Source organism: Zeus faber (genome assembly GCF_960531495.2).
Source record: "Zeus faber genome assembly, chromosome: 5".
Classification (NCBI taxonomy): Eukaryota; Metazoa; Chordata; class Actinopteri; order Zeiformes; family Zeidae; genus Zeus; species Zeus faber.
In genome coordinates, this window is record NC_137192.1 from 7,288,747 (window position 1) to 7,310,821 (window position 22,075).

At 42.4% G+C, this 22,075-nt stretch overlaps 1 protein-coding gene across 1 annotated transcript in view; it reads left to right on the plus strand.

Annotated features, from left to right (window-relative positions):
• Nucleotides 1–22,075, plus strand: part of cntn6 (contactin 6) — a gene marked incomplete at both ends in the record, with an annotated part of 47,027 nt that overhangs the window by 19,388 nt on the left and 5,564 nt on the right. Inside the window, 13 exon segments of the mRNA XM_080000432.1 lie at nucleotides 866–1,041; nucleotides 2,923–3,018; nucleotides 5,424–5,627; nucleotides 6,416–6,518; nucleotides 6,703–6,887; nucleotides 8,192–8,334; nucleotides 8,729–8,858; nucleotides 9,725–9,875; nucleotides 16,121–16,248; nucleotides 16,694–16,866; nucleotides 18,284–18,401; nucleotides 19,640–19,798; nucleotides 20,935–21,084. Of these exon segments, the coding sequence (XP_079856558.1) occupies nucleotides 866–1,041; nucleotides 2,923–3,018; nucleotides 5,424–5,627; nucleotides 6,416–6,518; nucleotides 6,703–6,887; nucleotides 8,192–8,334; nucleotides 8,729–8,858; nucleotides 9,725–9,875; nucleotides 16,121–16,248; nucleotides 16,694–16,866; nucleotides 18,284–18,401; nucleotides 19,640–19,798; nucleotides 20,935–21,084 (1,916 nt within the window).

A 22,075-nucleotide genomic window follows, 5' to 3' on the forward strand; every position in this document is an offset into this window, starting at 1 on the left:
ACACACTGGGAATAGCATTGTTGTGATTGGCAGGGGCGATTCCAGGATTTTTTTAAATGACGTGCTACAGGGGGGACCAAGAACCAGTCAGGGGGAGCCTGACGGGTTCTGACTGTTTTTATTTGAGCTGGTCCGCTGCGGAGCTGGTCCACAGTGAGTGCGGTGGGTGGGGTGTATACCACCCCGTGCGACCCCTTTAGCCACTTTCAGACAATTCTCCATAAAAGGTTTTAATTAAAGATACATTATAATTTGTACAGTAGTTAAACAAGCAATATTATATTGATTAAGTATATATTAAGAAATAGGCTTAGGTTATTAGGTCAGGTTATCTGTTTTTGTTTGATTATATTTAACTGAATATCAAAAATGATAATACAAATTCAATTCATTGTCAAACTTTTTGAACAGATTTGATAGATTGGCCAATAATATCATTTTTACACAGGTACTAATACCTTGTCTTCTCTCTTTATAAAGAGCGGAGGGACTGCAGTGTCCGAGAAAAAAAGAGTGACTTGACTTGGGACTTGACTTGCCTTAACTTAGGATTCAACTTGACTTGACATAACCTTTAACTTCCCTTGACTTGACTTTCCCAAGGAAAAATGACTCGGGACTTGCTTTGGACTTGGACAAAATTACTTGAGACTCACTGGCGACTTTGATAAGAGGGACTTGGTCACATGTCTGGATGGTCGTCTAATGAGTCTAGACGAGTCCCAGTAGGAACAGAAATGAAAAATGAATGTTTTTTGCAGAACCCCCTTTTTCGCTAAGAAGACAAGCCATCAAAATAAACCCCAACAGATTCATTTTTCTTTTTATATTGTTTAGTTGTCTTTTCATCATGGTGTTCTTCCAGGTGGAAGGTAGGTGGCCAAGACGTGGATCCGGAGCTGGATCCCAGCTACAGCCTGGTGGAGGGCAACCTGCTGATTGCCAGTCCCCACGCCACCAAGCATGGAGGAGTGTACCAGTGCACGGCCACCAACGCCTTGGGCACCGTGGTCAGCAGGGAGGCCAGGGTGCAGTTCGCCTGTGAGTGGAAGCTCAGTAGATAGATACATAGATAGATAGACAGATAGATAGATAGATAGATAGATAGATAGATAGATAGATAGATAGATAGATAGATAGATAGATAGATAGACAGATAGATAGATAGATAGATAGATAGATAGATAGATAGATAGATAGATAGATAGATAGATAGATAGATAGATAGATAGATAGATAGATAGATAGATAGATAGATAGATAGATAGATAGATAGATACATAGATAGATAGATAGATAGATAGATAGATAGATAGATAGATAGATAGATAGATAGATAGATAGATAGGGTAATATATAAAATCCTAATGATAAACAATCAATATGAATGTAAAAATGTACAAAACAAAAGCAAAAAAATAAACACAAAATATAAACAAGAAAAACATTATAACAAGCCTATATACAGAAAATTACTAGAATATTGGAAAAAGGAAAATATAATAAGGCTTGATGAGAAATGGCTTTATGGGGAAAAATAAAGGATTCAAAGAAAAAATAAAAAATAAACAGTTATGGGGCAGCACATGTACTACCAGTGGGGATAAAGCGAAGAAAATCTATATCAAATTATTTTTTTCATGATTTAGTGAAATGGAAAATGTGCCAAAAAAAAAGAACAGAGTTTATTGAGCTAAAAATCAAATAGGCAGAAAAATCGGGAAATACAGAAAATAGCAGAACAGTCCAGAAGTCCAGATTTTGCCGGCATATTAATGCTTAATGGGGCTAAATGACCAAAAATCTAAATAACAAAAATAATCATTCAATCAATCAGTCAATCAAATCAGGTTATAGGGAATATGTGTTATAACTGTTGGAAATTCTAAATTAACCAAAAAACGTAAAGATGGTCAGAAAATATAATCAATTACTGCAATTGGGAAAAATGGAGCATAATGTTGGTCAATGTAGCTTATTTCATATATCAAAAAAGAAAAAATATTTCACAATATCTTATACTTTCTCCTTTGGATGATGTCAACATCATATCAAAGGAAGTTTCTGGTATAAATTAGAACTGTTTTTGTGCATCATTAAGCTCCTTATTTCTGGAATTTACACATTTGGATTCAATCATTCCTTATTTTTTTCAAATTTTTATCAACTTTAAATGTATTTTTACCTCGTTAAGCTACATAAAGCCTTTTGAAATTGATTTCTGCTCATTACTGATTCTGGAATATCTTTTTGATGGTTTATTGGACACGTGGCGCTGTTTATCTTTGTGTGCTTTGGTTTTCTTTTTTTTGAAAGGGCACTTATTTTAATGCTTGAATATTAATGTCAGGGTTAGGGGTTAACCCTTACCCAAAATATCAAAGCAGTAATTTCATTTTTTTTTTTGCAATCCCTATCTATGTATATGTTACGTATTTATGCCGGTTACGCAAAATTGTCCAAATTTTCCCCTTTATGTCGCCCCATTTGTGAACTCTAGTGGATCAGGCCAACACATGATTTTCTGATTTGTCCCTTGATTCGTTTTTTCTTTTTCATCAACTTAAGCCCGTGAAATTATTTATTTTATTTTATCACCCGCTGATATTTACTTGATCCCTCCCGGGATGCCGGTTGGTATTTCCAGAGCGCTTTTACCCCTTTCCCTTCCCCAGCATTTAATTAAAAGATGAAAAGTTCTCCCGTCCACCTCGAGGTATATGTTTGTGATATTTAAAGGGGGAGGGATGGAATGGGATGAGACTGGGTGAGGGAGCTTTGCCTTCCAGAGGAACGGCAACGGAAAAAGGGACAAAACTTGGACATACAGTAGTTAAATTGATGTGTGGGGTTTTTTTTTGTGATGGGGTTCCCCATCACCCCCATTACAACTTCTTTGTGTCTTTCTCGTCTCTCATGTAGTTCTGCAGAACTTCAGCAGCAAGGCCCGTAAAACGGTGTCGGTCCGGGAGGGGCAGGCCGTTGTTCTGCTGTGTGGCCCGCCACCCCATAACGGAGGTATAGTCCCTTTCTACCTCTCCTTCCTTAACCTTCCCTCCCCTTCGCTTCATGTCTTCTTTTTGTGCCGTAGATTCCCGAAATCGTTCCTCTTGCTCTCTCCCCTTAAGACCGGTTCTCCTTTCCTTGATGGACCGCCCTCATGCTTCGCGGCGAAGCTCTTGTTTCAAACGCCCACTCTCGCCCTCGTCCGCCTCCTCTCCTTCATCTGTCAACTCTCTGAAAACCTGTCCAAGCCCCGTCCATCCCTACACATCTACGGTATAGGCACTAGAAATCCTCTGCAATGTTTAACCTTGAGTGCTCACTTTTTTAAATTTTTCGCCACCACGCTGTCAGCCATAAAGTCTCCACCACTTCACTTCTTCCCCTTCAACTGCCATCTCTCTCCCGGTGTGGGCGGGTTATCTGTAGGTAGTAAAAAAGCCTGCACATGGCTGGCTGGCGCAAGAAATGGGGGTGGGGTTGGGGGGTTGGGGCGGGGGGGCATTTATTCTGTGGCACAGGCTCGTGTGTCTGCGCGGCGCTGATTAGCCAGACCCTCAAAGTGGTCGCCCCTATTCCCCCGTTTCCCCTGTTACCCCCGCCGCTGCAATTTCACGCCATGCCATTTTCTATTCCTCCGAACTCAAAAAAGATGTGTCCACTTTTGAGCAATTTTGCCTCTGCTACCACAATACAGCGATAGGAAAACAGAAAGAAACATGCCTTGGCACTTGCTGTCTCTGGGCAAGACGTTGCCAACCCCCTTGAAATTCACCTGGAGATCAACCTCGCGCTTAAAGGCTTATAGGCGACGTTGATCAGGTCTTCAGGTGTATTTCAAAGAGATTGGAAACAGGTCAAATACCATAGAAACAACGGGCTCTGGCAGTGGAAACGTTTCCGAGTGATCAATAAGGAAAGTACGGTTTCTAAGGGACAAGTCCTGCGAATCTCTACCAATCTGAGGACACGGAGTCACACATGTGCTGCCAAGAGACCCGGGGATACCTGGTGCCACATGTCCTGTGTTTAGCCTGCACGGGATGGCTGCTGAGTCATAAACACATGCACGCACGCACGCACGCACGCACGCATCCACACACACACACACACACACACACACACACACACACACACACACACACACACACACACACACACACACAGACACCTGCCTCACCAGGCCAATTTGACAAGCTAATCACTCTCTGTCTGCTGCTTTTTTTTCATATTTGTGTTCTGTGTGTTTTAGTGTATCTGTGTCCCCATCACTACCCTCTCTGTAAGGCATCATGTAGCAAAAACCCATATTTGTGTGTGTGTGTGTGTGTGTGTGTGTGTGTGTGTGTGTGTGTGTGTGTGTGTGTCCACCAGTACCCTCTCTGTTGGGTGTCCTCACCAAGTATACAAAAAATATTTTTTTGTGTGCATGTATGTGTTTGTGTGTGTCCTCACCAGCAATGTCTTAGTCAAGTGTCCTCACCATGCAGACCCCATGACAATGGACCCCATGACTTTCTCTTCTTCTCTCTCACACGCACACACCCACACATACGCGCACACCAACACCTGGCCAATTCACGAAGGCCTTGCGTAAAAACACCCGCCTTACGTCGCAGCCTCTGCAGAGAACACTCAAAATGAGCAGAAAAAACTTTTACATGTTTGCAAATTGATGATGCAAACTGTCATTCACTGAAACCTTGAACTTCAGGGTGATCCACAAACTTTGAGAAATGCTTCGAAAAAGCAGTCCTCCAAGTACTCTAAAGAATTATGTGCCTCACTCACTCATGTATTTTCATCAACCATTGTAGGAGTGGAAATATATTGTTGTTAGAAATCAAAATGTTTAATAAATTATTACTTTTCACAACACTCCAAAATTTCAGCTTTTATTGATTTCAGTGGAGCTCACGTCTTCACCGCGGGTTCAGCACTCGTCCTTGCTCCCCTGTAATTTGAACGATGGTCCAAATATGCCTCCCTCATGGCTCGGTTATGGTCTGGATTTGTGTCCCACCACAGCAAAAGTGAAGGGCAGTGGTAATGGTTTATGCGACCGGGTGAAGGTCTGATTTCCCCGTGCAGAACCATTTTCCTAAACCGTCTCCCGGTCGTTTGATGTTTTCTCCCCTGTTTGTGGCATTATGTCTCCTTATATGTATTCGCAAAATGAAACAGAACACCCCCATCCAATTTTCTTTTCTATTAATACCTGCATCCCTCAGCGACAGATCTATTCCTATTTTTTTTTTTTTCCGCGCTGTGCAGATTTGGGAATGTCATTTGAAGGAATATCTATCTCTCCACACCCACAGATCTCTCTCTCTCTCTCTCTCTCGCTCTCTCTCTCTCTCTCTCTCTCTCCATCTGGTATACCGGATTTGCTTATGATGTTTTTTTTTTTTTCTGCACAGAGATCAAATATTCCTGGGTTTTCAACGGACAGCCAGGCTTCCTGCAACAGGACACCCGGCGCTTTATCTCCCAGCGGACGGGGAACCTGTACATCGCCAAAGTGGAGGCCTCGGACGCCGGCAACTACACATGCGTGCTGCGGAACGCCGTGACCAACGGCACGGCGCTCAGCTCCCCGACACCCGTGGTCCTCAGGAGGGACGGTGAGGACCCTCTCCGTCCACAGGTCCTCCTCTTGGGGACCTCTTCAGGGTTTATTGTCCTCACATCCGTCTCTACTGTGCAGAGCTATCTTGGCGAAGTGCACCCTCCGTCTGCTTGGAGGCACACATTTACATATCTTGAATTACCGCTATGCACACACACACACTCACTGCCACACACAACCCTTATCGCAGCCGGTAATGTGAACCACTTAAGGTTTGAGGCCGAAGCAGATCTGGACCCTTCTCATCCGCGAAGACGAAAAGCGCAATTCACATCCTGCTTCCGACACAAATTACGCGGGGGGGGCCATTAAGTTATTATACTTTGTTAATGAAATTAAAGGGGCCCCTTTAATCTGCAGTTAGTCAGTCGGTGGTTAGAAATAAAGAGGCAGACAGACGCTGGTTTTTACTTGTACAAGGGTCGAGTCAGAGATGTGCTCTCGAGCAGCTCTCTGAGTCGAAGAGTTTATTTTAGGGAGTCAGAAATAATATACAGTCACCTCCACCTCACAGGTACAGAGAATAATTGGTCAGGTCAAGATAAGGCAAGCTTTGAGGATGGGGCAAGCTTTTTGGCAGGAACCCAAGGGAGAACACAATTTTAAAGGTATGTGAAAGAATTAACAATGTGTCCTGGAATAAAGGTATGTGACTGGGGCTACATGAAGTTGTGTTCTTCATTATCTGTGTGCATATGTGATTACATGGATTTATATATATTGTCACAACTTTAACCTGCTGCTGTTACTAACCATGTGCTTTACCTCTGGTCCGTGACGCAGCTGTGATGGGCGAGTACGAGCCCAAGATCGAGGTCCAGTTCCCCGAAACCCTCCGCGTCTCCAAAGGTTCCTCCGTGAAGCTGGAATGCTTCGCCTTGGGAAAGTAAGTGTCACAGCCACGTCGCATCTGTTAAAGCCGGCCGGGAGCCGTCTAGCGTCAGCGCCCAGCGGCCCAAAACAGATTGACAAATCTGGCAGCCCAACCCCTTAATAAGTGTGAGCCGAAGCGTGCGGCCAGCGTGACCATTCCTACCCACCCCCACCCTCACGCTCGTGACCTTCCGCAGCCCCGTGCCTTCAATCTCGTGGAGGAGGGCTGATGGGAATCCGCTGCCCGGCAAGATCAAAATCAACCACTCCAACGGGGTTCTGGAGATTCCCTATTTCCGCCCGGAGGACGAGGGGCTGTACGAGTGCGTCGCCGAGAACAGCCGAGGGAGAAACGTGGCCAAGGGCCGTCTCATATTCCACAGTAAGAGAAGTACTTTTTTTTTTCCACTGTTTCCTTCAAACTTATCGAGCGCCAGTTTCTAATACCTTTTCACAGCGTTTGTAAAGGTTGAAATGTTTGTCGCACATGATATGGCATCATAGAATACACAGTATGTGTGTGCATATGGGTTTGTTCTGTGACCCTTCCCTTGAATTGGTAAGAAAGAGCAGCAGTGATGAAAGGTTTGGCTCTTTTTTGGAGTGACTAGTTAGTTTGAGTCTTTGTTTGTTTGATTCAGTCCGTGTCACAGTTGGAAATGAAGTTCTGTCTTCAGTTAGAAGTGAAGTCCTCAGTCATTGAAATGATTTGTTCGCTACGGATGAATTGTTGACGAGTGTCGCATCACTCAAGAGAACCACTGTGTTGACATTGTGGTAAACAATCTCATGTATTCAGGAAGGGTGAGAAACTGAACATGCTAAAAAGTCCTGAGGACAAAACTAAGTAAGTTTTTTCTTAAAACAAGTCACTTTTTTATTTTGGTACAGAAATAATCTGGGAAATGAATTTGGCAAATTAAGTTAAGTCAGGACCTCAAAGCCCAAATTCATATTGAATTTAAAATGGTATATACATATATATGTATATTTTTACTTGGATATATAGATATATACAATACAATATATATACAATATAAATATATATATATATATATATATAAGTAACAATATACATAAATACCATGTGTATACCATTTTAAGTTCAATATATATATGTATATACATGCATAGATTTGTATATATATATATATATATATATATATATATATATATATATATATATATATATATATATATATATATATATTTGTACAGCCAGTGTGTCATTATCACAAAATACATGCATTGATACGTCAAATGAGAAATGCTAAATAGGATGTTGGCCTGAACTCTTGCATTGCGGTTTCTATGTTGCGCCACAAGATGTCACCACTAGCTAGTGTTAGCATTAGCATGGAGGTGCCTTGAAACAAGGGCCGTGAATAGGGACTGGGAGAAGTGGTTGCTCATGACAACAATCATTAGTAACAGCCGTCATTATTTAGAAATAGCTGACTGCTGGTTGTGATAATTTACCAATCAGAATCAAGTACTATATAGTAAACATTAAGTATCCCAATTAAATGACTGAATGTGGTAATCCAGTGGTCTATGTAACTAATTAGAAATATTTTCACGTAGTTTTGTATTATTCAGTAGCAGATAATATTTGATATGTACATTATGTGTGGGTTTGGCTTAATTTTGGCTTTTTAATTTTCCCTGTGTTTGCTCCATCCCCAGATGTTGAACATCTGCAGTGGCTCCACACACTGAGAGACGCCCATATTGCTATCGAGGCTAATCTGCGGTGGGAATGCCGGGCCAGTGGGAAGCCAAAGCCCACGTACAGATGGCTGAAAAATGGCGAGCCCCTGGCACCAGGGGTGAGCATGACCAACCAGCATTAAGACCAGCCTCCTGGACAAAGCTACCAATTTTTTTTTTAAAACAGAAATAGCAACTGTGCCCGTCCCTGCCGACCTCTTTCCGCATTTCCAATTAAAGACGGCAAATGGAATATTTCAAATAAGCGCTCGAAACATATCGAGAACCTAAAGGATAAACGCAACGAAAGGAAACTGCAAACGGCCGCCACCCACCTCAATTAGGCTCTGAGGTTTTGAAAGGGGTTGTAATTCATTCAGTTTCAATAGATAGGTCTTCAAACTTCCATATGTGTTTCAGTTCCGATTTCCCGGAACCGCGAATGAAACCGTTGAATCAAATTCGCGATCCCATGTCAATCAAAACATAACAAAAAAAAAGAATCATTTGCAGGGACGGCTGCGTGTGGAGGGCGGAACGTTGTCCCTATCCGGCGTCGCCCTGGTGGACTCTGGGATGTACCAGTGCCTGGCATCGAATGAAAACGGAGCCATCTATGCAAGTGCCGAGCTGAAGGTTGCGGGTGAGCAACAACACTCTCCTCTGACAATGAGACGTGGTATGTGTCACTGGAAATTTAGTACTTCCTGTTGCGGAAATTTTAAGAAAAAACAAGCAGGACAAACAAAAACAGGCATTCTGAACACCCGGTGTTTATTCAGGATGCGCTGATACTGTTACAGATTTGTGGAACTCCATTTCAGGTACAATGGTGATATTTCCAAGTGTGCTGGTTCTTTTTTTATTACTTTTTTATTTTTTCACTTTTGTAGATTCGAAGTGGTTATCCATCAGATCCTCCTCGCCTCTTTGACTGTCAAATAATTTTTGTGAATGTTCCTTCTTCTGATGGAGTGATTTTAGTTTTTTCTTGGTCACTTGAGGTGGTGGAGGTTTTATTTCATCCGAAGGTGTTCTTTTTCATGGACGTTCATCCATATCGAACAGTTTACTGACCACGACTATTCACCCCGGCAGACCCCACCACCAAGGATGAAAACAGCACATAAAGGAACACATGCGTAACTCAAAGACATGGATGAGTAACTGTTTCTCAGAAAGTGGCAGCTGAAAAACAGTGTCAAATATGGCATTTTAGAAAGAAAAAAACCTTACGGATTACCACTATAACGTTCCAAAAATTAACCCGTCATGAGGACCTTGTTAGATACGTGTTGGCAGTGTCAGCACAGCCCTAATTATTTTGGTCATCTGCAATATTGTCTCACGCTGAAGAGGCAAAATGTGCGTTTTGTGATGAAATACACGTTCACCCTAATCGGGCTGTAACTGCAAGCTATGCTTGCAGTTACAGCCGTCAGCCAGCTCTTCCCCTGGCACAAAAGATATCCTGAAAAAAACAAATTTGGGCTTTTGTTTGTTTCTCAGCTCTGCCGCCTGACTTCTCCAAGAGCCCGGTGAAGAAGTCCACCCTGGTCCAACGCGGGGGCGAGGCAGTGATGGAGTGTCGGCCCCACGCGTCTCCCAAGGCCACCGTGTCCTGGCGGAAGGGCGGTGAACTCCTGAAGGACGTTACGAGGTTGGGGGCGCCACACGCATCACTGCTCACGCCGTTGATGGCGTGCGTTAAAAAAGGGGGGGGCTTCCTCTTGTGGCGGCAGCTCATCTCCGGGGGCTCATTGTTATTTATGTCTCCTCCTCAAGGGGACTTTGGAAGTCACAGCAACCCCTGGTCGTGAAGCCCATTTCTTGGAGCGGAGTTTCCGACGGTAGCTTTCGTGATAAAAAGGCATTAAAGCAGCAGACGATGTCCGCAACAGTTTGACTGCTCTTTCCAGGGTGGAATCGCAACTTTTGTGACACCAATAATGTCTGAAAAATGTCTAAGATATTTGACTACTGCCCTTCTGCTGGACCTTGGACCCTTGGCTACAACACAGACCATCCCATGTCATGATTTATACCTTGTCTAATCTTAGGCAGCGGCCATAAACCTAGATAATGTGTGGGATGCCTGTCCTTGGGGGCTGTGCAGTTACTGCAGTCTCAACATGAGTATGAACACACACATATATACTGTATATATATATATATATATATATATATATATATATATATATATATATATATATATAATGCTTAATATGCAATATTTCCTGTAACTAATTACAAATATTACAATTTTTATTTTGTTTTGTATTAAGTAACAGATTACATTACTATTCCTGAATAAGAACACTATTATTGGTATGTAGGTAGGTAACGACTGCATATAAGTATTCCTTACACATCAAAATAAATTTCAATCAAGTGTTTGTTCAACAAATTAGAAACATTTTAATTTTAATGTAGTTTTGTATTCAGTAACAGATACAATTTCTTTATGTGATTATGACCTGCTGTGAATATAAATAGATAGGTAGATAGATAGATAGATAGGTAGGTAGGTAGGTAGGTATGTATACTTTATGTGCCATCATTCAGAAAATACAGTATGCTATTATTTAAAATATCTGCAATAGATAATCCATAAATCTGAAGTCACCTTCAGACACCTTAATCTTGTCCTCACCACTTGATATACAGTTCTGTAGTCTTGTAACCAACCACAGTTGGCAATCTCCATGAAAAATACATTTGCTTTAAAAGACCAAAAACCTTTACTTTTCCACATTTAATGCTAAAGGTGCTACAACAAGCAGCAGCAGCAACACAAACACCCTGGACGAGCAGGGCTGTTAAGATTCCTACTACCTACCTGTTAAGATTAACACAACACAATGATGAAGGAAGTACCAGGAAGTACATTTGTTTAAATGAGGGAAAGCAGTGAAGCCGCTGGCCACATTTCAACGTGCATGGTAGATGATAGGAACACCTGCCATCCATTTCTCCCCCCACCCCACCAGTAGCAGAGGTTGGAAGAAATAGTGCTGTCACTTGTGCTGATGGGTTTTCCATTAAGCCTATTAGGCCTAATGGCATAATAGTGAGGCTCTGAGATGTGTGTGTGTGTGTGTGTGTTTGTGTGTGTGTGTGTGTGTGTGTGTGTGTGTGTGTGTGTGTGTGTTTGTGGTTTGTGTGTGTACTCAAACCGACTTAATTTGAGTCCCAGAGAGTTTATTACACATATCAGAATTGGCCAATGTGGCTACTGGGGACGCGGCCATGGGTAGATGGTGTCGGGGATGGTGCGGGACAGAAGAGGGCTTTACTGTCCTTAAGGTGCTTGGTTTAGTGCAGCTTAAAGTAAATTCTCTGGCTCCAATTCATTGGCCACACATCTAAGGCATTTAATATCCTTAAAGGTGTGACTTAACCTAAATTCACTAGAGGTCACTTACTGTATACTGGGGTTCAAAGAACTCAGCCTGCTGCACTGGTTCTGAAGAAGCATTTTGAGCCCAGCACAGAGTTGAGCCACCTTGAATCTAAGGGCTCAAGGCATCCTGTTGGGGGAAGTCATTAGACCTCTAAAGGGCTCCAATTATGGTACTATAACATAATATTTAGTGTCATATCATATAATAGGTATATTGTGTACATGTGTACTTTAATTAGCCACTGATTTTTCTCAAGGTCACTGGCAACTCCAATGATGTGCCATTGAGAATGGAAATTATAGATGGAAATATGTTTACCACTGAATTAAATATGGTTGTTTATGTTTTGGATTCTAATGGCGTGGGTTCTATTATTTTTTGGGGATAGATAGATAGGGGTGTTACAGCAGCACACACATGGCCTAGGTGACAAAAAATATACCTTCAAGAAATAAATGTATCGTATCATTCACTATTATCTTAACCCCATAGAAAGCCACTTGTATTATTGTTACAGCTTCCTACGCAAAGAACAATGTGTTATGTGCATAGGTATAAAAAAGGTATAAAAAAAAAGTATATTTTATTTTGTTCTAACGGGATTAGGAAGGTTAGGTTGGGAGGACCCTCAAACCGAAATGTGAAAAGTGATACGAACTGTACAAACTGAACAGAATGCCTTTTTCCAGCCCAAGCTACAGACAGATTGATAGGTTGCTTTTCCCCACGGGTCGTTCATGGGGAAAAATAAAGGATAAGTGATCACACGGGCGTGTGCATCGGGACGGGAATAGAAAGCTGCAGCATGATCTGGGTGTGCTTCTCCTATCCCTCCCAGTGCTGGAATTCAAAATCAGTACATCCACCATACCATAGGCCTAGGGTTTGCAGGACGGGTGAGCTATGTGGGGAGGGATGTGGCAGGCGGCTGCAATGTTGCCCGTCATGCTCCTGCCTAGGCTTGCGTCAGGACTGTCCTGCAATTTTATATAACTCACACCAGCATAGAACACATGGACACTTAGACAAATCCTAATCCAAACAACACACCACCAGCCCAGGGTCTGGGGAGCAGGAGGGGTGCGAGTGACTTGGATTCGATATGCTTGGATGGCTCGCACCCCCGACACCCTGCAATTTTAACTGTATACCCAAACAGCACACATTGTTGCTCCATTGGTGTGGGTGTTGGCTGGCGGGCGACCGGGTAGGCCCTCTTCTGGCTGTGTTCGGGTCCTGGCGGCTTGCCCCTGGTGCTGGGTGGTTTCTGGCCTGCTGTGATCGGGCGGGCCTTCAGGGAGCACCGCCGTTCCAGGGCCCCTTACTGTCTGTTGACCATCGTGGATGCGGGTTGTGGTGCGGGACGCGCGGTCCGGAAATAGTGGAGGGCCGAACATCTGGCTGTTGGTGGGGCTCAGTTTGCCGCCGGTGGGTTGATGTTGGGGTGCACCGTGCCATGCGCACGGTGCACCCCAACATCATACCCTCATGGGTGAGTGGGGCATCTTGCAGGTTGCCGTATGGTGGGCCTCATCTTTGCGCCGGTCATTAGTGGGGGGGGGGCCTGGCAGGGTGTCAGTCTGTCAGTAGCCGAACTCGGCTCCAGGACTGTGGCACGTGCCTGGAGCCCGCAGCCCGGGTTCTGCGCTTGTGAGTGCGTCTCATGACGGCACATGGGGGTGGGTTGAATGTGTGCGCCGGAAGGGTCACTTTGTGCTCTCTGGGAGTGGTTTATGCCACTCAGGGTCATGCGTGGATGTTGCTCCCGCCTTCCCTGTGGGTTTAGGGGTTTTCTGTGGCTGAGGTGCACTATGCTCGGAGCTTTCTTGAGGTTGTGGCGTGTCTATGTGACTGTGGTACTCATGCGGTACACCAGAACTAATTGGGACAAGTCCTGTTCATTCATCCGGGGACATCTTACACACACACACACACACACACACACACACACACACACACAGGTGAACTCATCACAGGTACACACACATAACCAGTATCTGCCTCAAATACTGTACATCCCAGAACACCCTCCTGATTACATCCTTCTCCCTTTCTCCTTTACTGCCATAGCTATCACAGGAAGAGGCCACGCACTGTAATTGCTGTTCCAATTATTGTTAAATTAATCATGTTTTGTCAAATACAGTACATGTTGTCGTCTGATGTCTCTAAGTTAATGGTTTTCTCAGTACATACTGTTGGTTGGGGATATGTTTATCCGTCTCACCCGTGGTGATTCTCCCTCCCCCTCTTAGAGTAATAATGATGATAAGCTGTTTAGAAATCAAAACATGGTAAGATCGTTATCCAAAGAGGCTGATTGGTGGCAGTTCTGTGTAACAATAAAAGCTGTGCTCTTGTCATCCACAGGACAGAGTTATTGCAATTTGAACTCCACTTGCAGATTTACTCTGTCTTGAATGCAATGGCACACAAATACTCTGTGTTGTATGCCAAGCCTGCTGACAGCACAGGTAGAAAAAAATAAAAAATAAAATAAAGCTCCTGCAGGTAGATATAGCCAGTGCTCGAAGTGGGTCGGTACTCACTGGTACGCAATACCGGCATTTCTACGTTTTCCGCTTTGCCGTCCTGTCGGTACTCTGTTCTGCCCTCTCAAGTGAACAAATGAAGTGGACATATTGTAAAATCATCATATTTCATTGAGTCAAAGTCCATTTATTTTTTAATTATAAGAATTATTAGCTTTGGGTTGTTATGATGTCATTGACCATATATGGACCTGGACGGGGATTTCTTTAGGTTTGTGGGCATCTGTGTTTTTGCTTTCTATTTCTATTTGGTCGAAACACCTTTTTTTTATGTTTCTATTTGTTTTACAGCTCATTGCCCCACAGGTCATGTTCCCAGCGCACCTCCATCACTCAGAGTTTGATATTTTTGTCAATAAATCAGCGCAAAGCACCCCCCCGTGTCAGACATGCTCTCTTGCTCTCCGCTCGGCCCGGGTGAATACATATTTATTCATCGAAATTGTTTGATTTCCGAGCTGGCTCGCTCACAGTGTATTGTTTTTTTTTTATGTATCTATTTTTTTCTGTTTGATTTAGCCAAACCCAAAAGGTCACTGAAAAGTGAAATGCCACGTACCATCGCTTATGATGTGTTGAGGGAAAATATATAAAATGTGTGAATTGTGCCAGCAAACTTTCTGGAATTTGGAGGGATCCCAAGAGTTGTATTTTGTTTTATTATGATGATAATCTTCTTATATATTTATATCTCAGTTTAGTTTCTCATCCGTATTTCAGCAAAATGGATTCTTCGAAAAAACTGCGAAATGATGAATTGTTCTCCAGAAATCGTTTTCCCCAATCTGTTCTATTCTTCTTTTCAGTCATTCCTCTCTCTCTCTCTCTCTCTCTCTCTCTCTTTCTAGGACTTATTTATATCCCCCACCCCCCGAACTGTGAGAGTTCTGCGAGGTTATTACTTTTCAGAAAAAGGGCTTTTTGGCTTGTTGATACTATCTACATACTATATGCTGTGGATTGATAAGATTCCACTGGATCTCTCTCTCTCTCTCGCTCTCTCTCTCTCTCTCTCTCTCCCCTCTCTCCTTTTTCTCTTTATTTTAACAAACGTTTCTAGCTTCCCGTGATGCGGTCATCCCAGTTCTGCCTCAGCTAAGATAATTGCTATCTACAATAATAATGTGCATTGCGACTATAAGACTTTTGAGCTCTTTATTCAGAAATTTGAAATAAAAAGGGACACTTTTTTAATTTCATAAGAAAGCTTCTCAGATAGTTGGAAAAAAAAGAAGAAAAAAACAGGGACTGTGAGAAAGTAATTAATTTAATCCCTGTCGTCGTTTCCTTCAGGTAAAAAAAACAAAGAACACCCACAGAACAGTGCCGCACATTTTTTTTCATTCATTGAACAATGCAATAGCACCATGCAATGTAATAAACTGTGCTATAGTATAATATGATATAATTGAAATGATAAAACTCCATAATAACACTGTAATTAGTTTGTCTAAACCATCCATTATTAACAATGTCCATACTGATGTACATATTATTATTATTATTATTATTATTATTATTATTATTATTATTATTATTATTGTTATTGTTATTATTACTGTGTTATTCATCATGTAGAAAAATATCCAACTTTATCCATTTATTTATTTATATTTAAATTATATATATAGTGTGTTTGTGTGTGTGTGTGTGTGTGTGTGTGTGTGTGTGTGTGGGTGTGTGTGGGTGTGTGTGGGTGTGTGGAATGTAATATTTATTTATATTTGCATTTAAATATACAAATATTAATATAAATATGAATTATATTATGTGATATACCGTTGACAAATTAGGACAAAATGGCAAAAAAGGACAAAACAGAAGACGTCTGATGAATGATAAAATGTAATGCAATGTTATCCATACCATGACAAATTCCTTTTACTCTATATGAAAATGCACTTGGCCCAATATATAGATTCTGACTCACATTTTCTGAATTTCGGAAGATGGACGATTACGGAGGACGGCACCCTGCGTGTGGCAAATGTCAACCAGGGCGACGGCGGCCGCTACACCTGCGTGGCCCGGAACCCCTTTGGCACGTCCAGCAGCAGCGGCGCGCTGGTCGTAAAAGGTACTCTAGGTTTTCACAAGCCTTTTTTAAAACAGAGTTGAAATGTTTGTTTAAGGGTTGGGAGGGGGGTGTTCAGCAGCCCAAGCATGAAATTGATCATGAAATACATAACCGTTTTATGTTCCCCTCCGCTTTGACAGAAGTATAAGTCATCCGCAGTTTTGTCAGCCGTGAGTTATCGAGCACGCTGCCGAGTTAGGGGCCAAAGGGGAGAGGGGAGCCATTTTAGTTCAGGGAAGGGAATCTTTTTGTCCCTAACATTTAATAATCGAAAAAGAGTTTGGCAGGTTGATGTATACATTTTAAGTATAAATAGACGTAGAGCTAAAAGTTGAAATTTTTACTTGATCTAATCACAATCCAACCTTATAAGTTTCTTTATTCGACCGGATTGATTGGTTTAATTTGAAGACCGTTAACCCAATTTTGTCCTTTTTCGCAATAGAACCGACCCGAATCGTGGTGCCACCCTTGAGTCTGGACGCCACTGTGGGGCAGAGCATCGTGTTGCCGTGCAAAGTGTCCAGCGATCCCACTCTGGAGCCTGACTTCAAGTGGTTCTTCAACGGAAAAGCCATCGATTTCATTAGGAAGGACCATTTTGAAATGATCGGAGGGGTATGTATAGTATGAGTCACGACTCTCCCGGGATGCTGAGAAAAGCCATTCAACCGATCTAGTGTTAACGCTGAATTTGCTGAATATTTCTCGATCATAGCCACATCAGAAGTACCTTTACGGTCATGAGTGCCCTATTGCACTACGTATTGTATGTTCCTCCCAAAACTGGATGTATTTAATTCTGTTTCCCATCACTCAGGTTTGACTCAGGGTGTTGGAAAAATAAGATTTAGGTAAAAAAATAACAGTTTTTCTTCAAATGAGGCAAATGGGGAGCAATAGTGAACATAACACTAAAATGAGCTGGTGGGGTGTCCCAGCTTGGATAATCAAGCCCCTTCTTGCCAAGTGCTTGCCAAAATGTAATGTGTGCATTAGGAGTCTGTTTCCACACACATACCCTACAGCTGTGGAACAACGCTAGCACGCCCTCCTCATCCGATCCACCACTCGCTCTCCATTGCTGTCGTAGTCCACTGGAAACCTGAAAATTTCTCACACGGCTAAATTACAAGAAGCAGGCGAGTCTTCTAGCTCCTGTGTGTCCGACTTATTTGCGACTGTCAGTTGCACAATTAGCTTCATCTAAGCTTAGCATGTTGCAAACGGCTTTCGGGTGTTTGGTTCGGCAGCTTAAGGTTTTCCGGATGGAACTCGCACTTGTGAAATTTGGTTCCACATTATGTTCGCACATAGGCTACCGCTTATTCTCTGTACGACTGCATGGTTCCTCAAATGGTTTTCTTTATAAAAACAAGATGTGTCTTGAAAAAAGTATTTTTTCCCAAAATTAGTCTGGAAAAAGCGTGGGTCGTCTTTTAATCAGGGTCAACCGATATTCGGGTCAATACCGTACATCTTATTGTTTGCCTATTCTATTTTTTCTTTCTTCCTCCAGACAAAATTTAGCAAATTGTTCCTGAATTGTTCTTGAGTACACACTGTACTCACAACGAGCAGCTCTCAAACCCCGAGAAGCTTTCTACAAGGGCTCCGCTATGCCTGGACTGCACGACTAGCTTTGCTCCTTTAAAAATGGACGAAAGCGCCCAGAGTCAATTTAGATACAATGCCAATGCATCAATGTGATCAATGTGATTGAAAATGCCTGATTTTCTGATTTTCATTTCCCCATGGACATCGTGCAAAGAGGTGTTTCTCCAAACCACTGCTATGATTCGCTTTTCTCTTTGTTCTCAAAGTAAACTTTTTGCGACAAGAGGCAGTGAGGCTCATGGAAAGTGTCGGGTGATTAAGGGTACAATAAATATACTTATATACTTTATTCGCTCGTAGACCATGATGCTTGATTAATCCATGCCAGTCAATCCACAGATACTCAATGGCCGCTACTATTTGCCGCTAATTTTCCAATCTTACTGATTGCACTTTCCAATATGTATTATATCACTAGGGATCTGCAGGTGACCTGATGGTTCGGAACATTCAGCTGAAGCATTCTGGGAAGTATGTGTGCATGGTACACACTGCCGTGGACAGTGTGTCAGCAGCAGCCGACCTGATTGTCAAAGGTATGGCCTTCACTTATACGTATGTAGGTTTAACTCTATCTAATACATTATCATTTCTTAACATTATTGTATACAGGAAGAGGAAAGTTTGGAAGTTTTCTTTTTTCTTTTACATTCATGTTTCGAGGGATTATGACGCACGCCTCTCGCAGCTGTCAGATGAAAACGTACGTGGCAAAATGTCATTTTCTTTGCGGGATTTGAGAAAAACGGCTTTGAAGCTTTAAAAGGCATTCGAATGAAACTTTTGGAAAGAGACAGCCAATGTGTTTATGGAGCAACACAGTAAACAGTTTTGAAGAAGTTTTCTTTATGGGTGGTTTAATATTCTTACACGCACATCACTTATTAATTACTTGTACATACTAAAGAGTAAATCACATTTATCAGAGCATTACATGATGCAGACATTTCAGATGTTTCACCACTCTAAACTGTCTTGTGGGAAATAGTATTCCCTGGTGGTTGGTATGACATGAAGTTGATGTTTGTCCCAGGATTTCTTGGATAGCAGCTTGTAGTACTGCAAAGCCCCGAGTCAGCCCTGGCATGTTGTCGACCAGATATCCAGATTGTGTCTTGATGAGACAGACGGATCACGGTGGCACCTGGCATCCCCACGCGCGTCCAGATATGCCTATCATTTGGGACATTTTGGGAAATGTCCTCATGTGTAGCTTGTTGGCAACACGAAACATCACGTTCGAGCAAATAGAAAGCGAAGACCCAGACTCGCTGTTTCGCCATCCGAGCGAGCGTAGCGTAGCTACATGCCGTTGACACACACTTTTGTTTAACGTGCACGCTACGCTAAACACACAAACACATTAGCGAAGTGTGACCGGATCTTCACTTCCTCTCGGATGCCTTTACAGCCACTTTTAATGCTGCATCTGAATCGGGCTTTAAGCGCTCCAAGTTACATACAGTAGTTGTAACATTCAGTCATTCATAGTTTGGCTGTCTCCTCGACTTAGCACTATACTTACTTATTATATTGCCCTCGGCTTTACTATTTTGTGCATTGCTTTATCACTTATCTCCTCAAAAGAAACCCTCTATTTTCCCCCCACCAACTGCGATTCGATGTATCTTAAGCTGAGTTATGAAGCAGTAAAAAATATATATTGGGGTCACCTGTGCATTTAACAAAGCCTTATTGATTGCTTTTGTCTCCGCTGTTATGGTATTGTAAAGCTGATCGAGGTGTCTTTCCTTTTCTCTGCTGGATCTGCCAGGGCCCCCGGGCGCACCGGAGGATGTGGTTGTGAGTGAGATTACCGACACTACTGTCCAGCTCTCCTGGGGGTCCGGGCTGGACAACCACAGCCCTGTCACCGTATACACGGTGCAGGCCCAGACCCCCTTCTCCATAGGCTGGCAGAACGTCAAAACAGGTAGTGTACAAACTACCATCATCAATAATGTGAACAGGATAGTGTCATCCCCTACTCTTGATCCTGTTATTATTATTATTATGATCATTATTATGACATTGATGATAATAATAATAATAAAAAATAATAATAAAAGTAATAGCCCATGGGCCCAAGGTGTATCAAATTTATTAAAGTGGATTTTCTTTTATCTATATTATTTTAATCATATTCTAAAAATTGTGATTCCTAATTGAGGGGCGAATTCACAAAGAATGAATTGCGGCCGCTATTAACACCATGAATTGCGTATTTTGCACCAAGAACACATTAGGCAGGACATTGGCTGAGAGAAGAACAAAAATGGCTCTGTGGACGCGGCACGGGCATTTTTTATTTCGTTCAATTAGGAAACGCAGGAAAAAAAATAAATCTATAATAAAAAACAAAGTTTTTATTTATTTTGCACCAGCTCTCTGAAGATGATCGTGCACCTCTTTTTATTTATTTATTTATTTGGTCTCCACGCAGTTACCACCAGCTCTCTGCAGACGGTAGTAATTTCACTCTAACTGCGTGTGGCTACAGTATTAATGCCGGTGTTTGTGAATTGGACGTATTTGCACCAATTTTGCACCAAATGAATGCATAATACCTAATTAAAATATGTGCAAATTGCACTGGTGCACCGAGATGCGATTTGCGGGACAGTGCAGTTAGCGGAGCATGTCCCTGTTGTGGGTACTTTGTGAATGAGATGCTTGTTTTTTCTGTTATTTGTGCTGGTTAAGCGGCTGGTTAAGCTGGGCCATGCTTTTGTGAATTCGCCACTCTATTTGGTCACAGACCCATCTCTTAATTACTCTAAATGTTGCCATAGATGTTATGTAATAAAGTGACAGGTTTATCAAGTTATCCACTGACATGTCGTAACGAGTACATTTACACTGGGACATCATAGCTTTCATTTATTAAAGAATAATTACAATACATGGTAAAATGTAGATTAAAAAATGAATAGTATATATGTACAGATTCAGAATGCTCTTCTTACAGGTCTTTCATGTAATCCTATGTGATATGTTATTTATATTTTGTTCATTATTGGGGAAAAAATTAAGACAAAAATATTTAAATTCTGAATTCTTTAATCCTAGTTCCTGATTCTGTGCCTGGACAGATGTTGCATGCAACGGTGAAAGATTTGAACCCCTGGATGGATTATGAATTCAGGGTTGTGGCAATCAACAGCATCGGTGTGGGAGAGCCCAGCGTGCCATCCAAATACATTCGCACCAAAGCAGCAGGTAACCCTCTCCCCAGGAAAAAAAACAATTATGTCTGACTAGTTTCATTTTGACCACTGTCTGTAAAACCCACGGTCAATATCAACAATAAATCCTTCCGTTATCGAGCATTTCTAATCACTAACCAACTTAATTAAAGAATACATCAGCGGAGCTTCTGGCAGGGACAGTGGTTAATGACTTTTTCATCGAGGTGGACAAAATTGGACAATTCATGTATTCAGGTATTTGACAACGTCTCCCTGCCGGAATAAAAAAAAAAGTAACGTGACCAAACAGGGTCATACTGGCGGGACCCTTAATCCAAGCTCTTAAAGCGTTAAAGCACTCGCGCCTTAAAGCCCCCTTACAGTACACGCACACACGTACTGTAAGGGTAAAGTAAAATAAAATAGCCTACTTCTAAAATAAAAACATCCTTTTTTTTTTTTTTTTTTTTTTCGGGATGGGGCAAGGGGACGCACAGCGGAGCGCAGTTCACGGCGCCCCATCGCTGGCACGCCAATGGGATGGGCCCTAGCGCCTACTTGGCCGTTGCAGCTGCAACGGTTGCACTGTCGGTACTTGGGCTACTGTGCCCCTGTCTATGTCAGCCCTTCATGATTAATTTAATGTCTTCATCAACAGAAAATGTGAAATATGAACATCCACACGAAGCATAATGCCACGGTATTAAACTGTCTTATTTTGAGAGGTTCAGCCCGTGCAGCTCCCTCCCGCTGGTTCTAATCACACGGGAGCAGGGTTCCCCCGATGGGATTCGTGCTCGGGGCTGTTTGCTGCTATCACCTGTCAGTGACCATATCCATGGGGTGGTAATACCTCCTCTGCTGTTTCACTAGCCCCAGAACCTGGCTGTGGAAAAAGTCGAGTGGAAATTGTGGAAACTGTTAGGTGCGATAGTTTAAGGGCTAACTTTCCTTTGCACCTGACCTCACACGATGAACGATCCAACCAAATTGAACGATCATATTTTCTATGCTCTCACCCA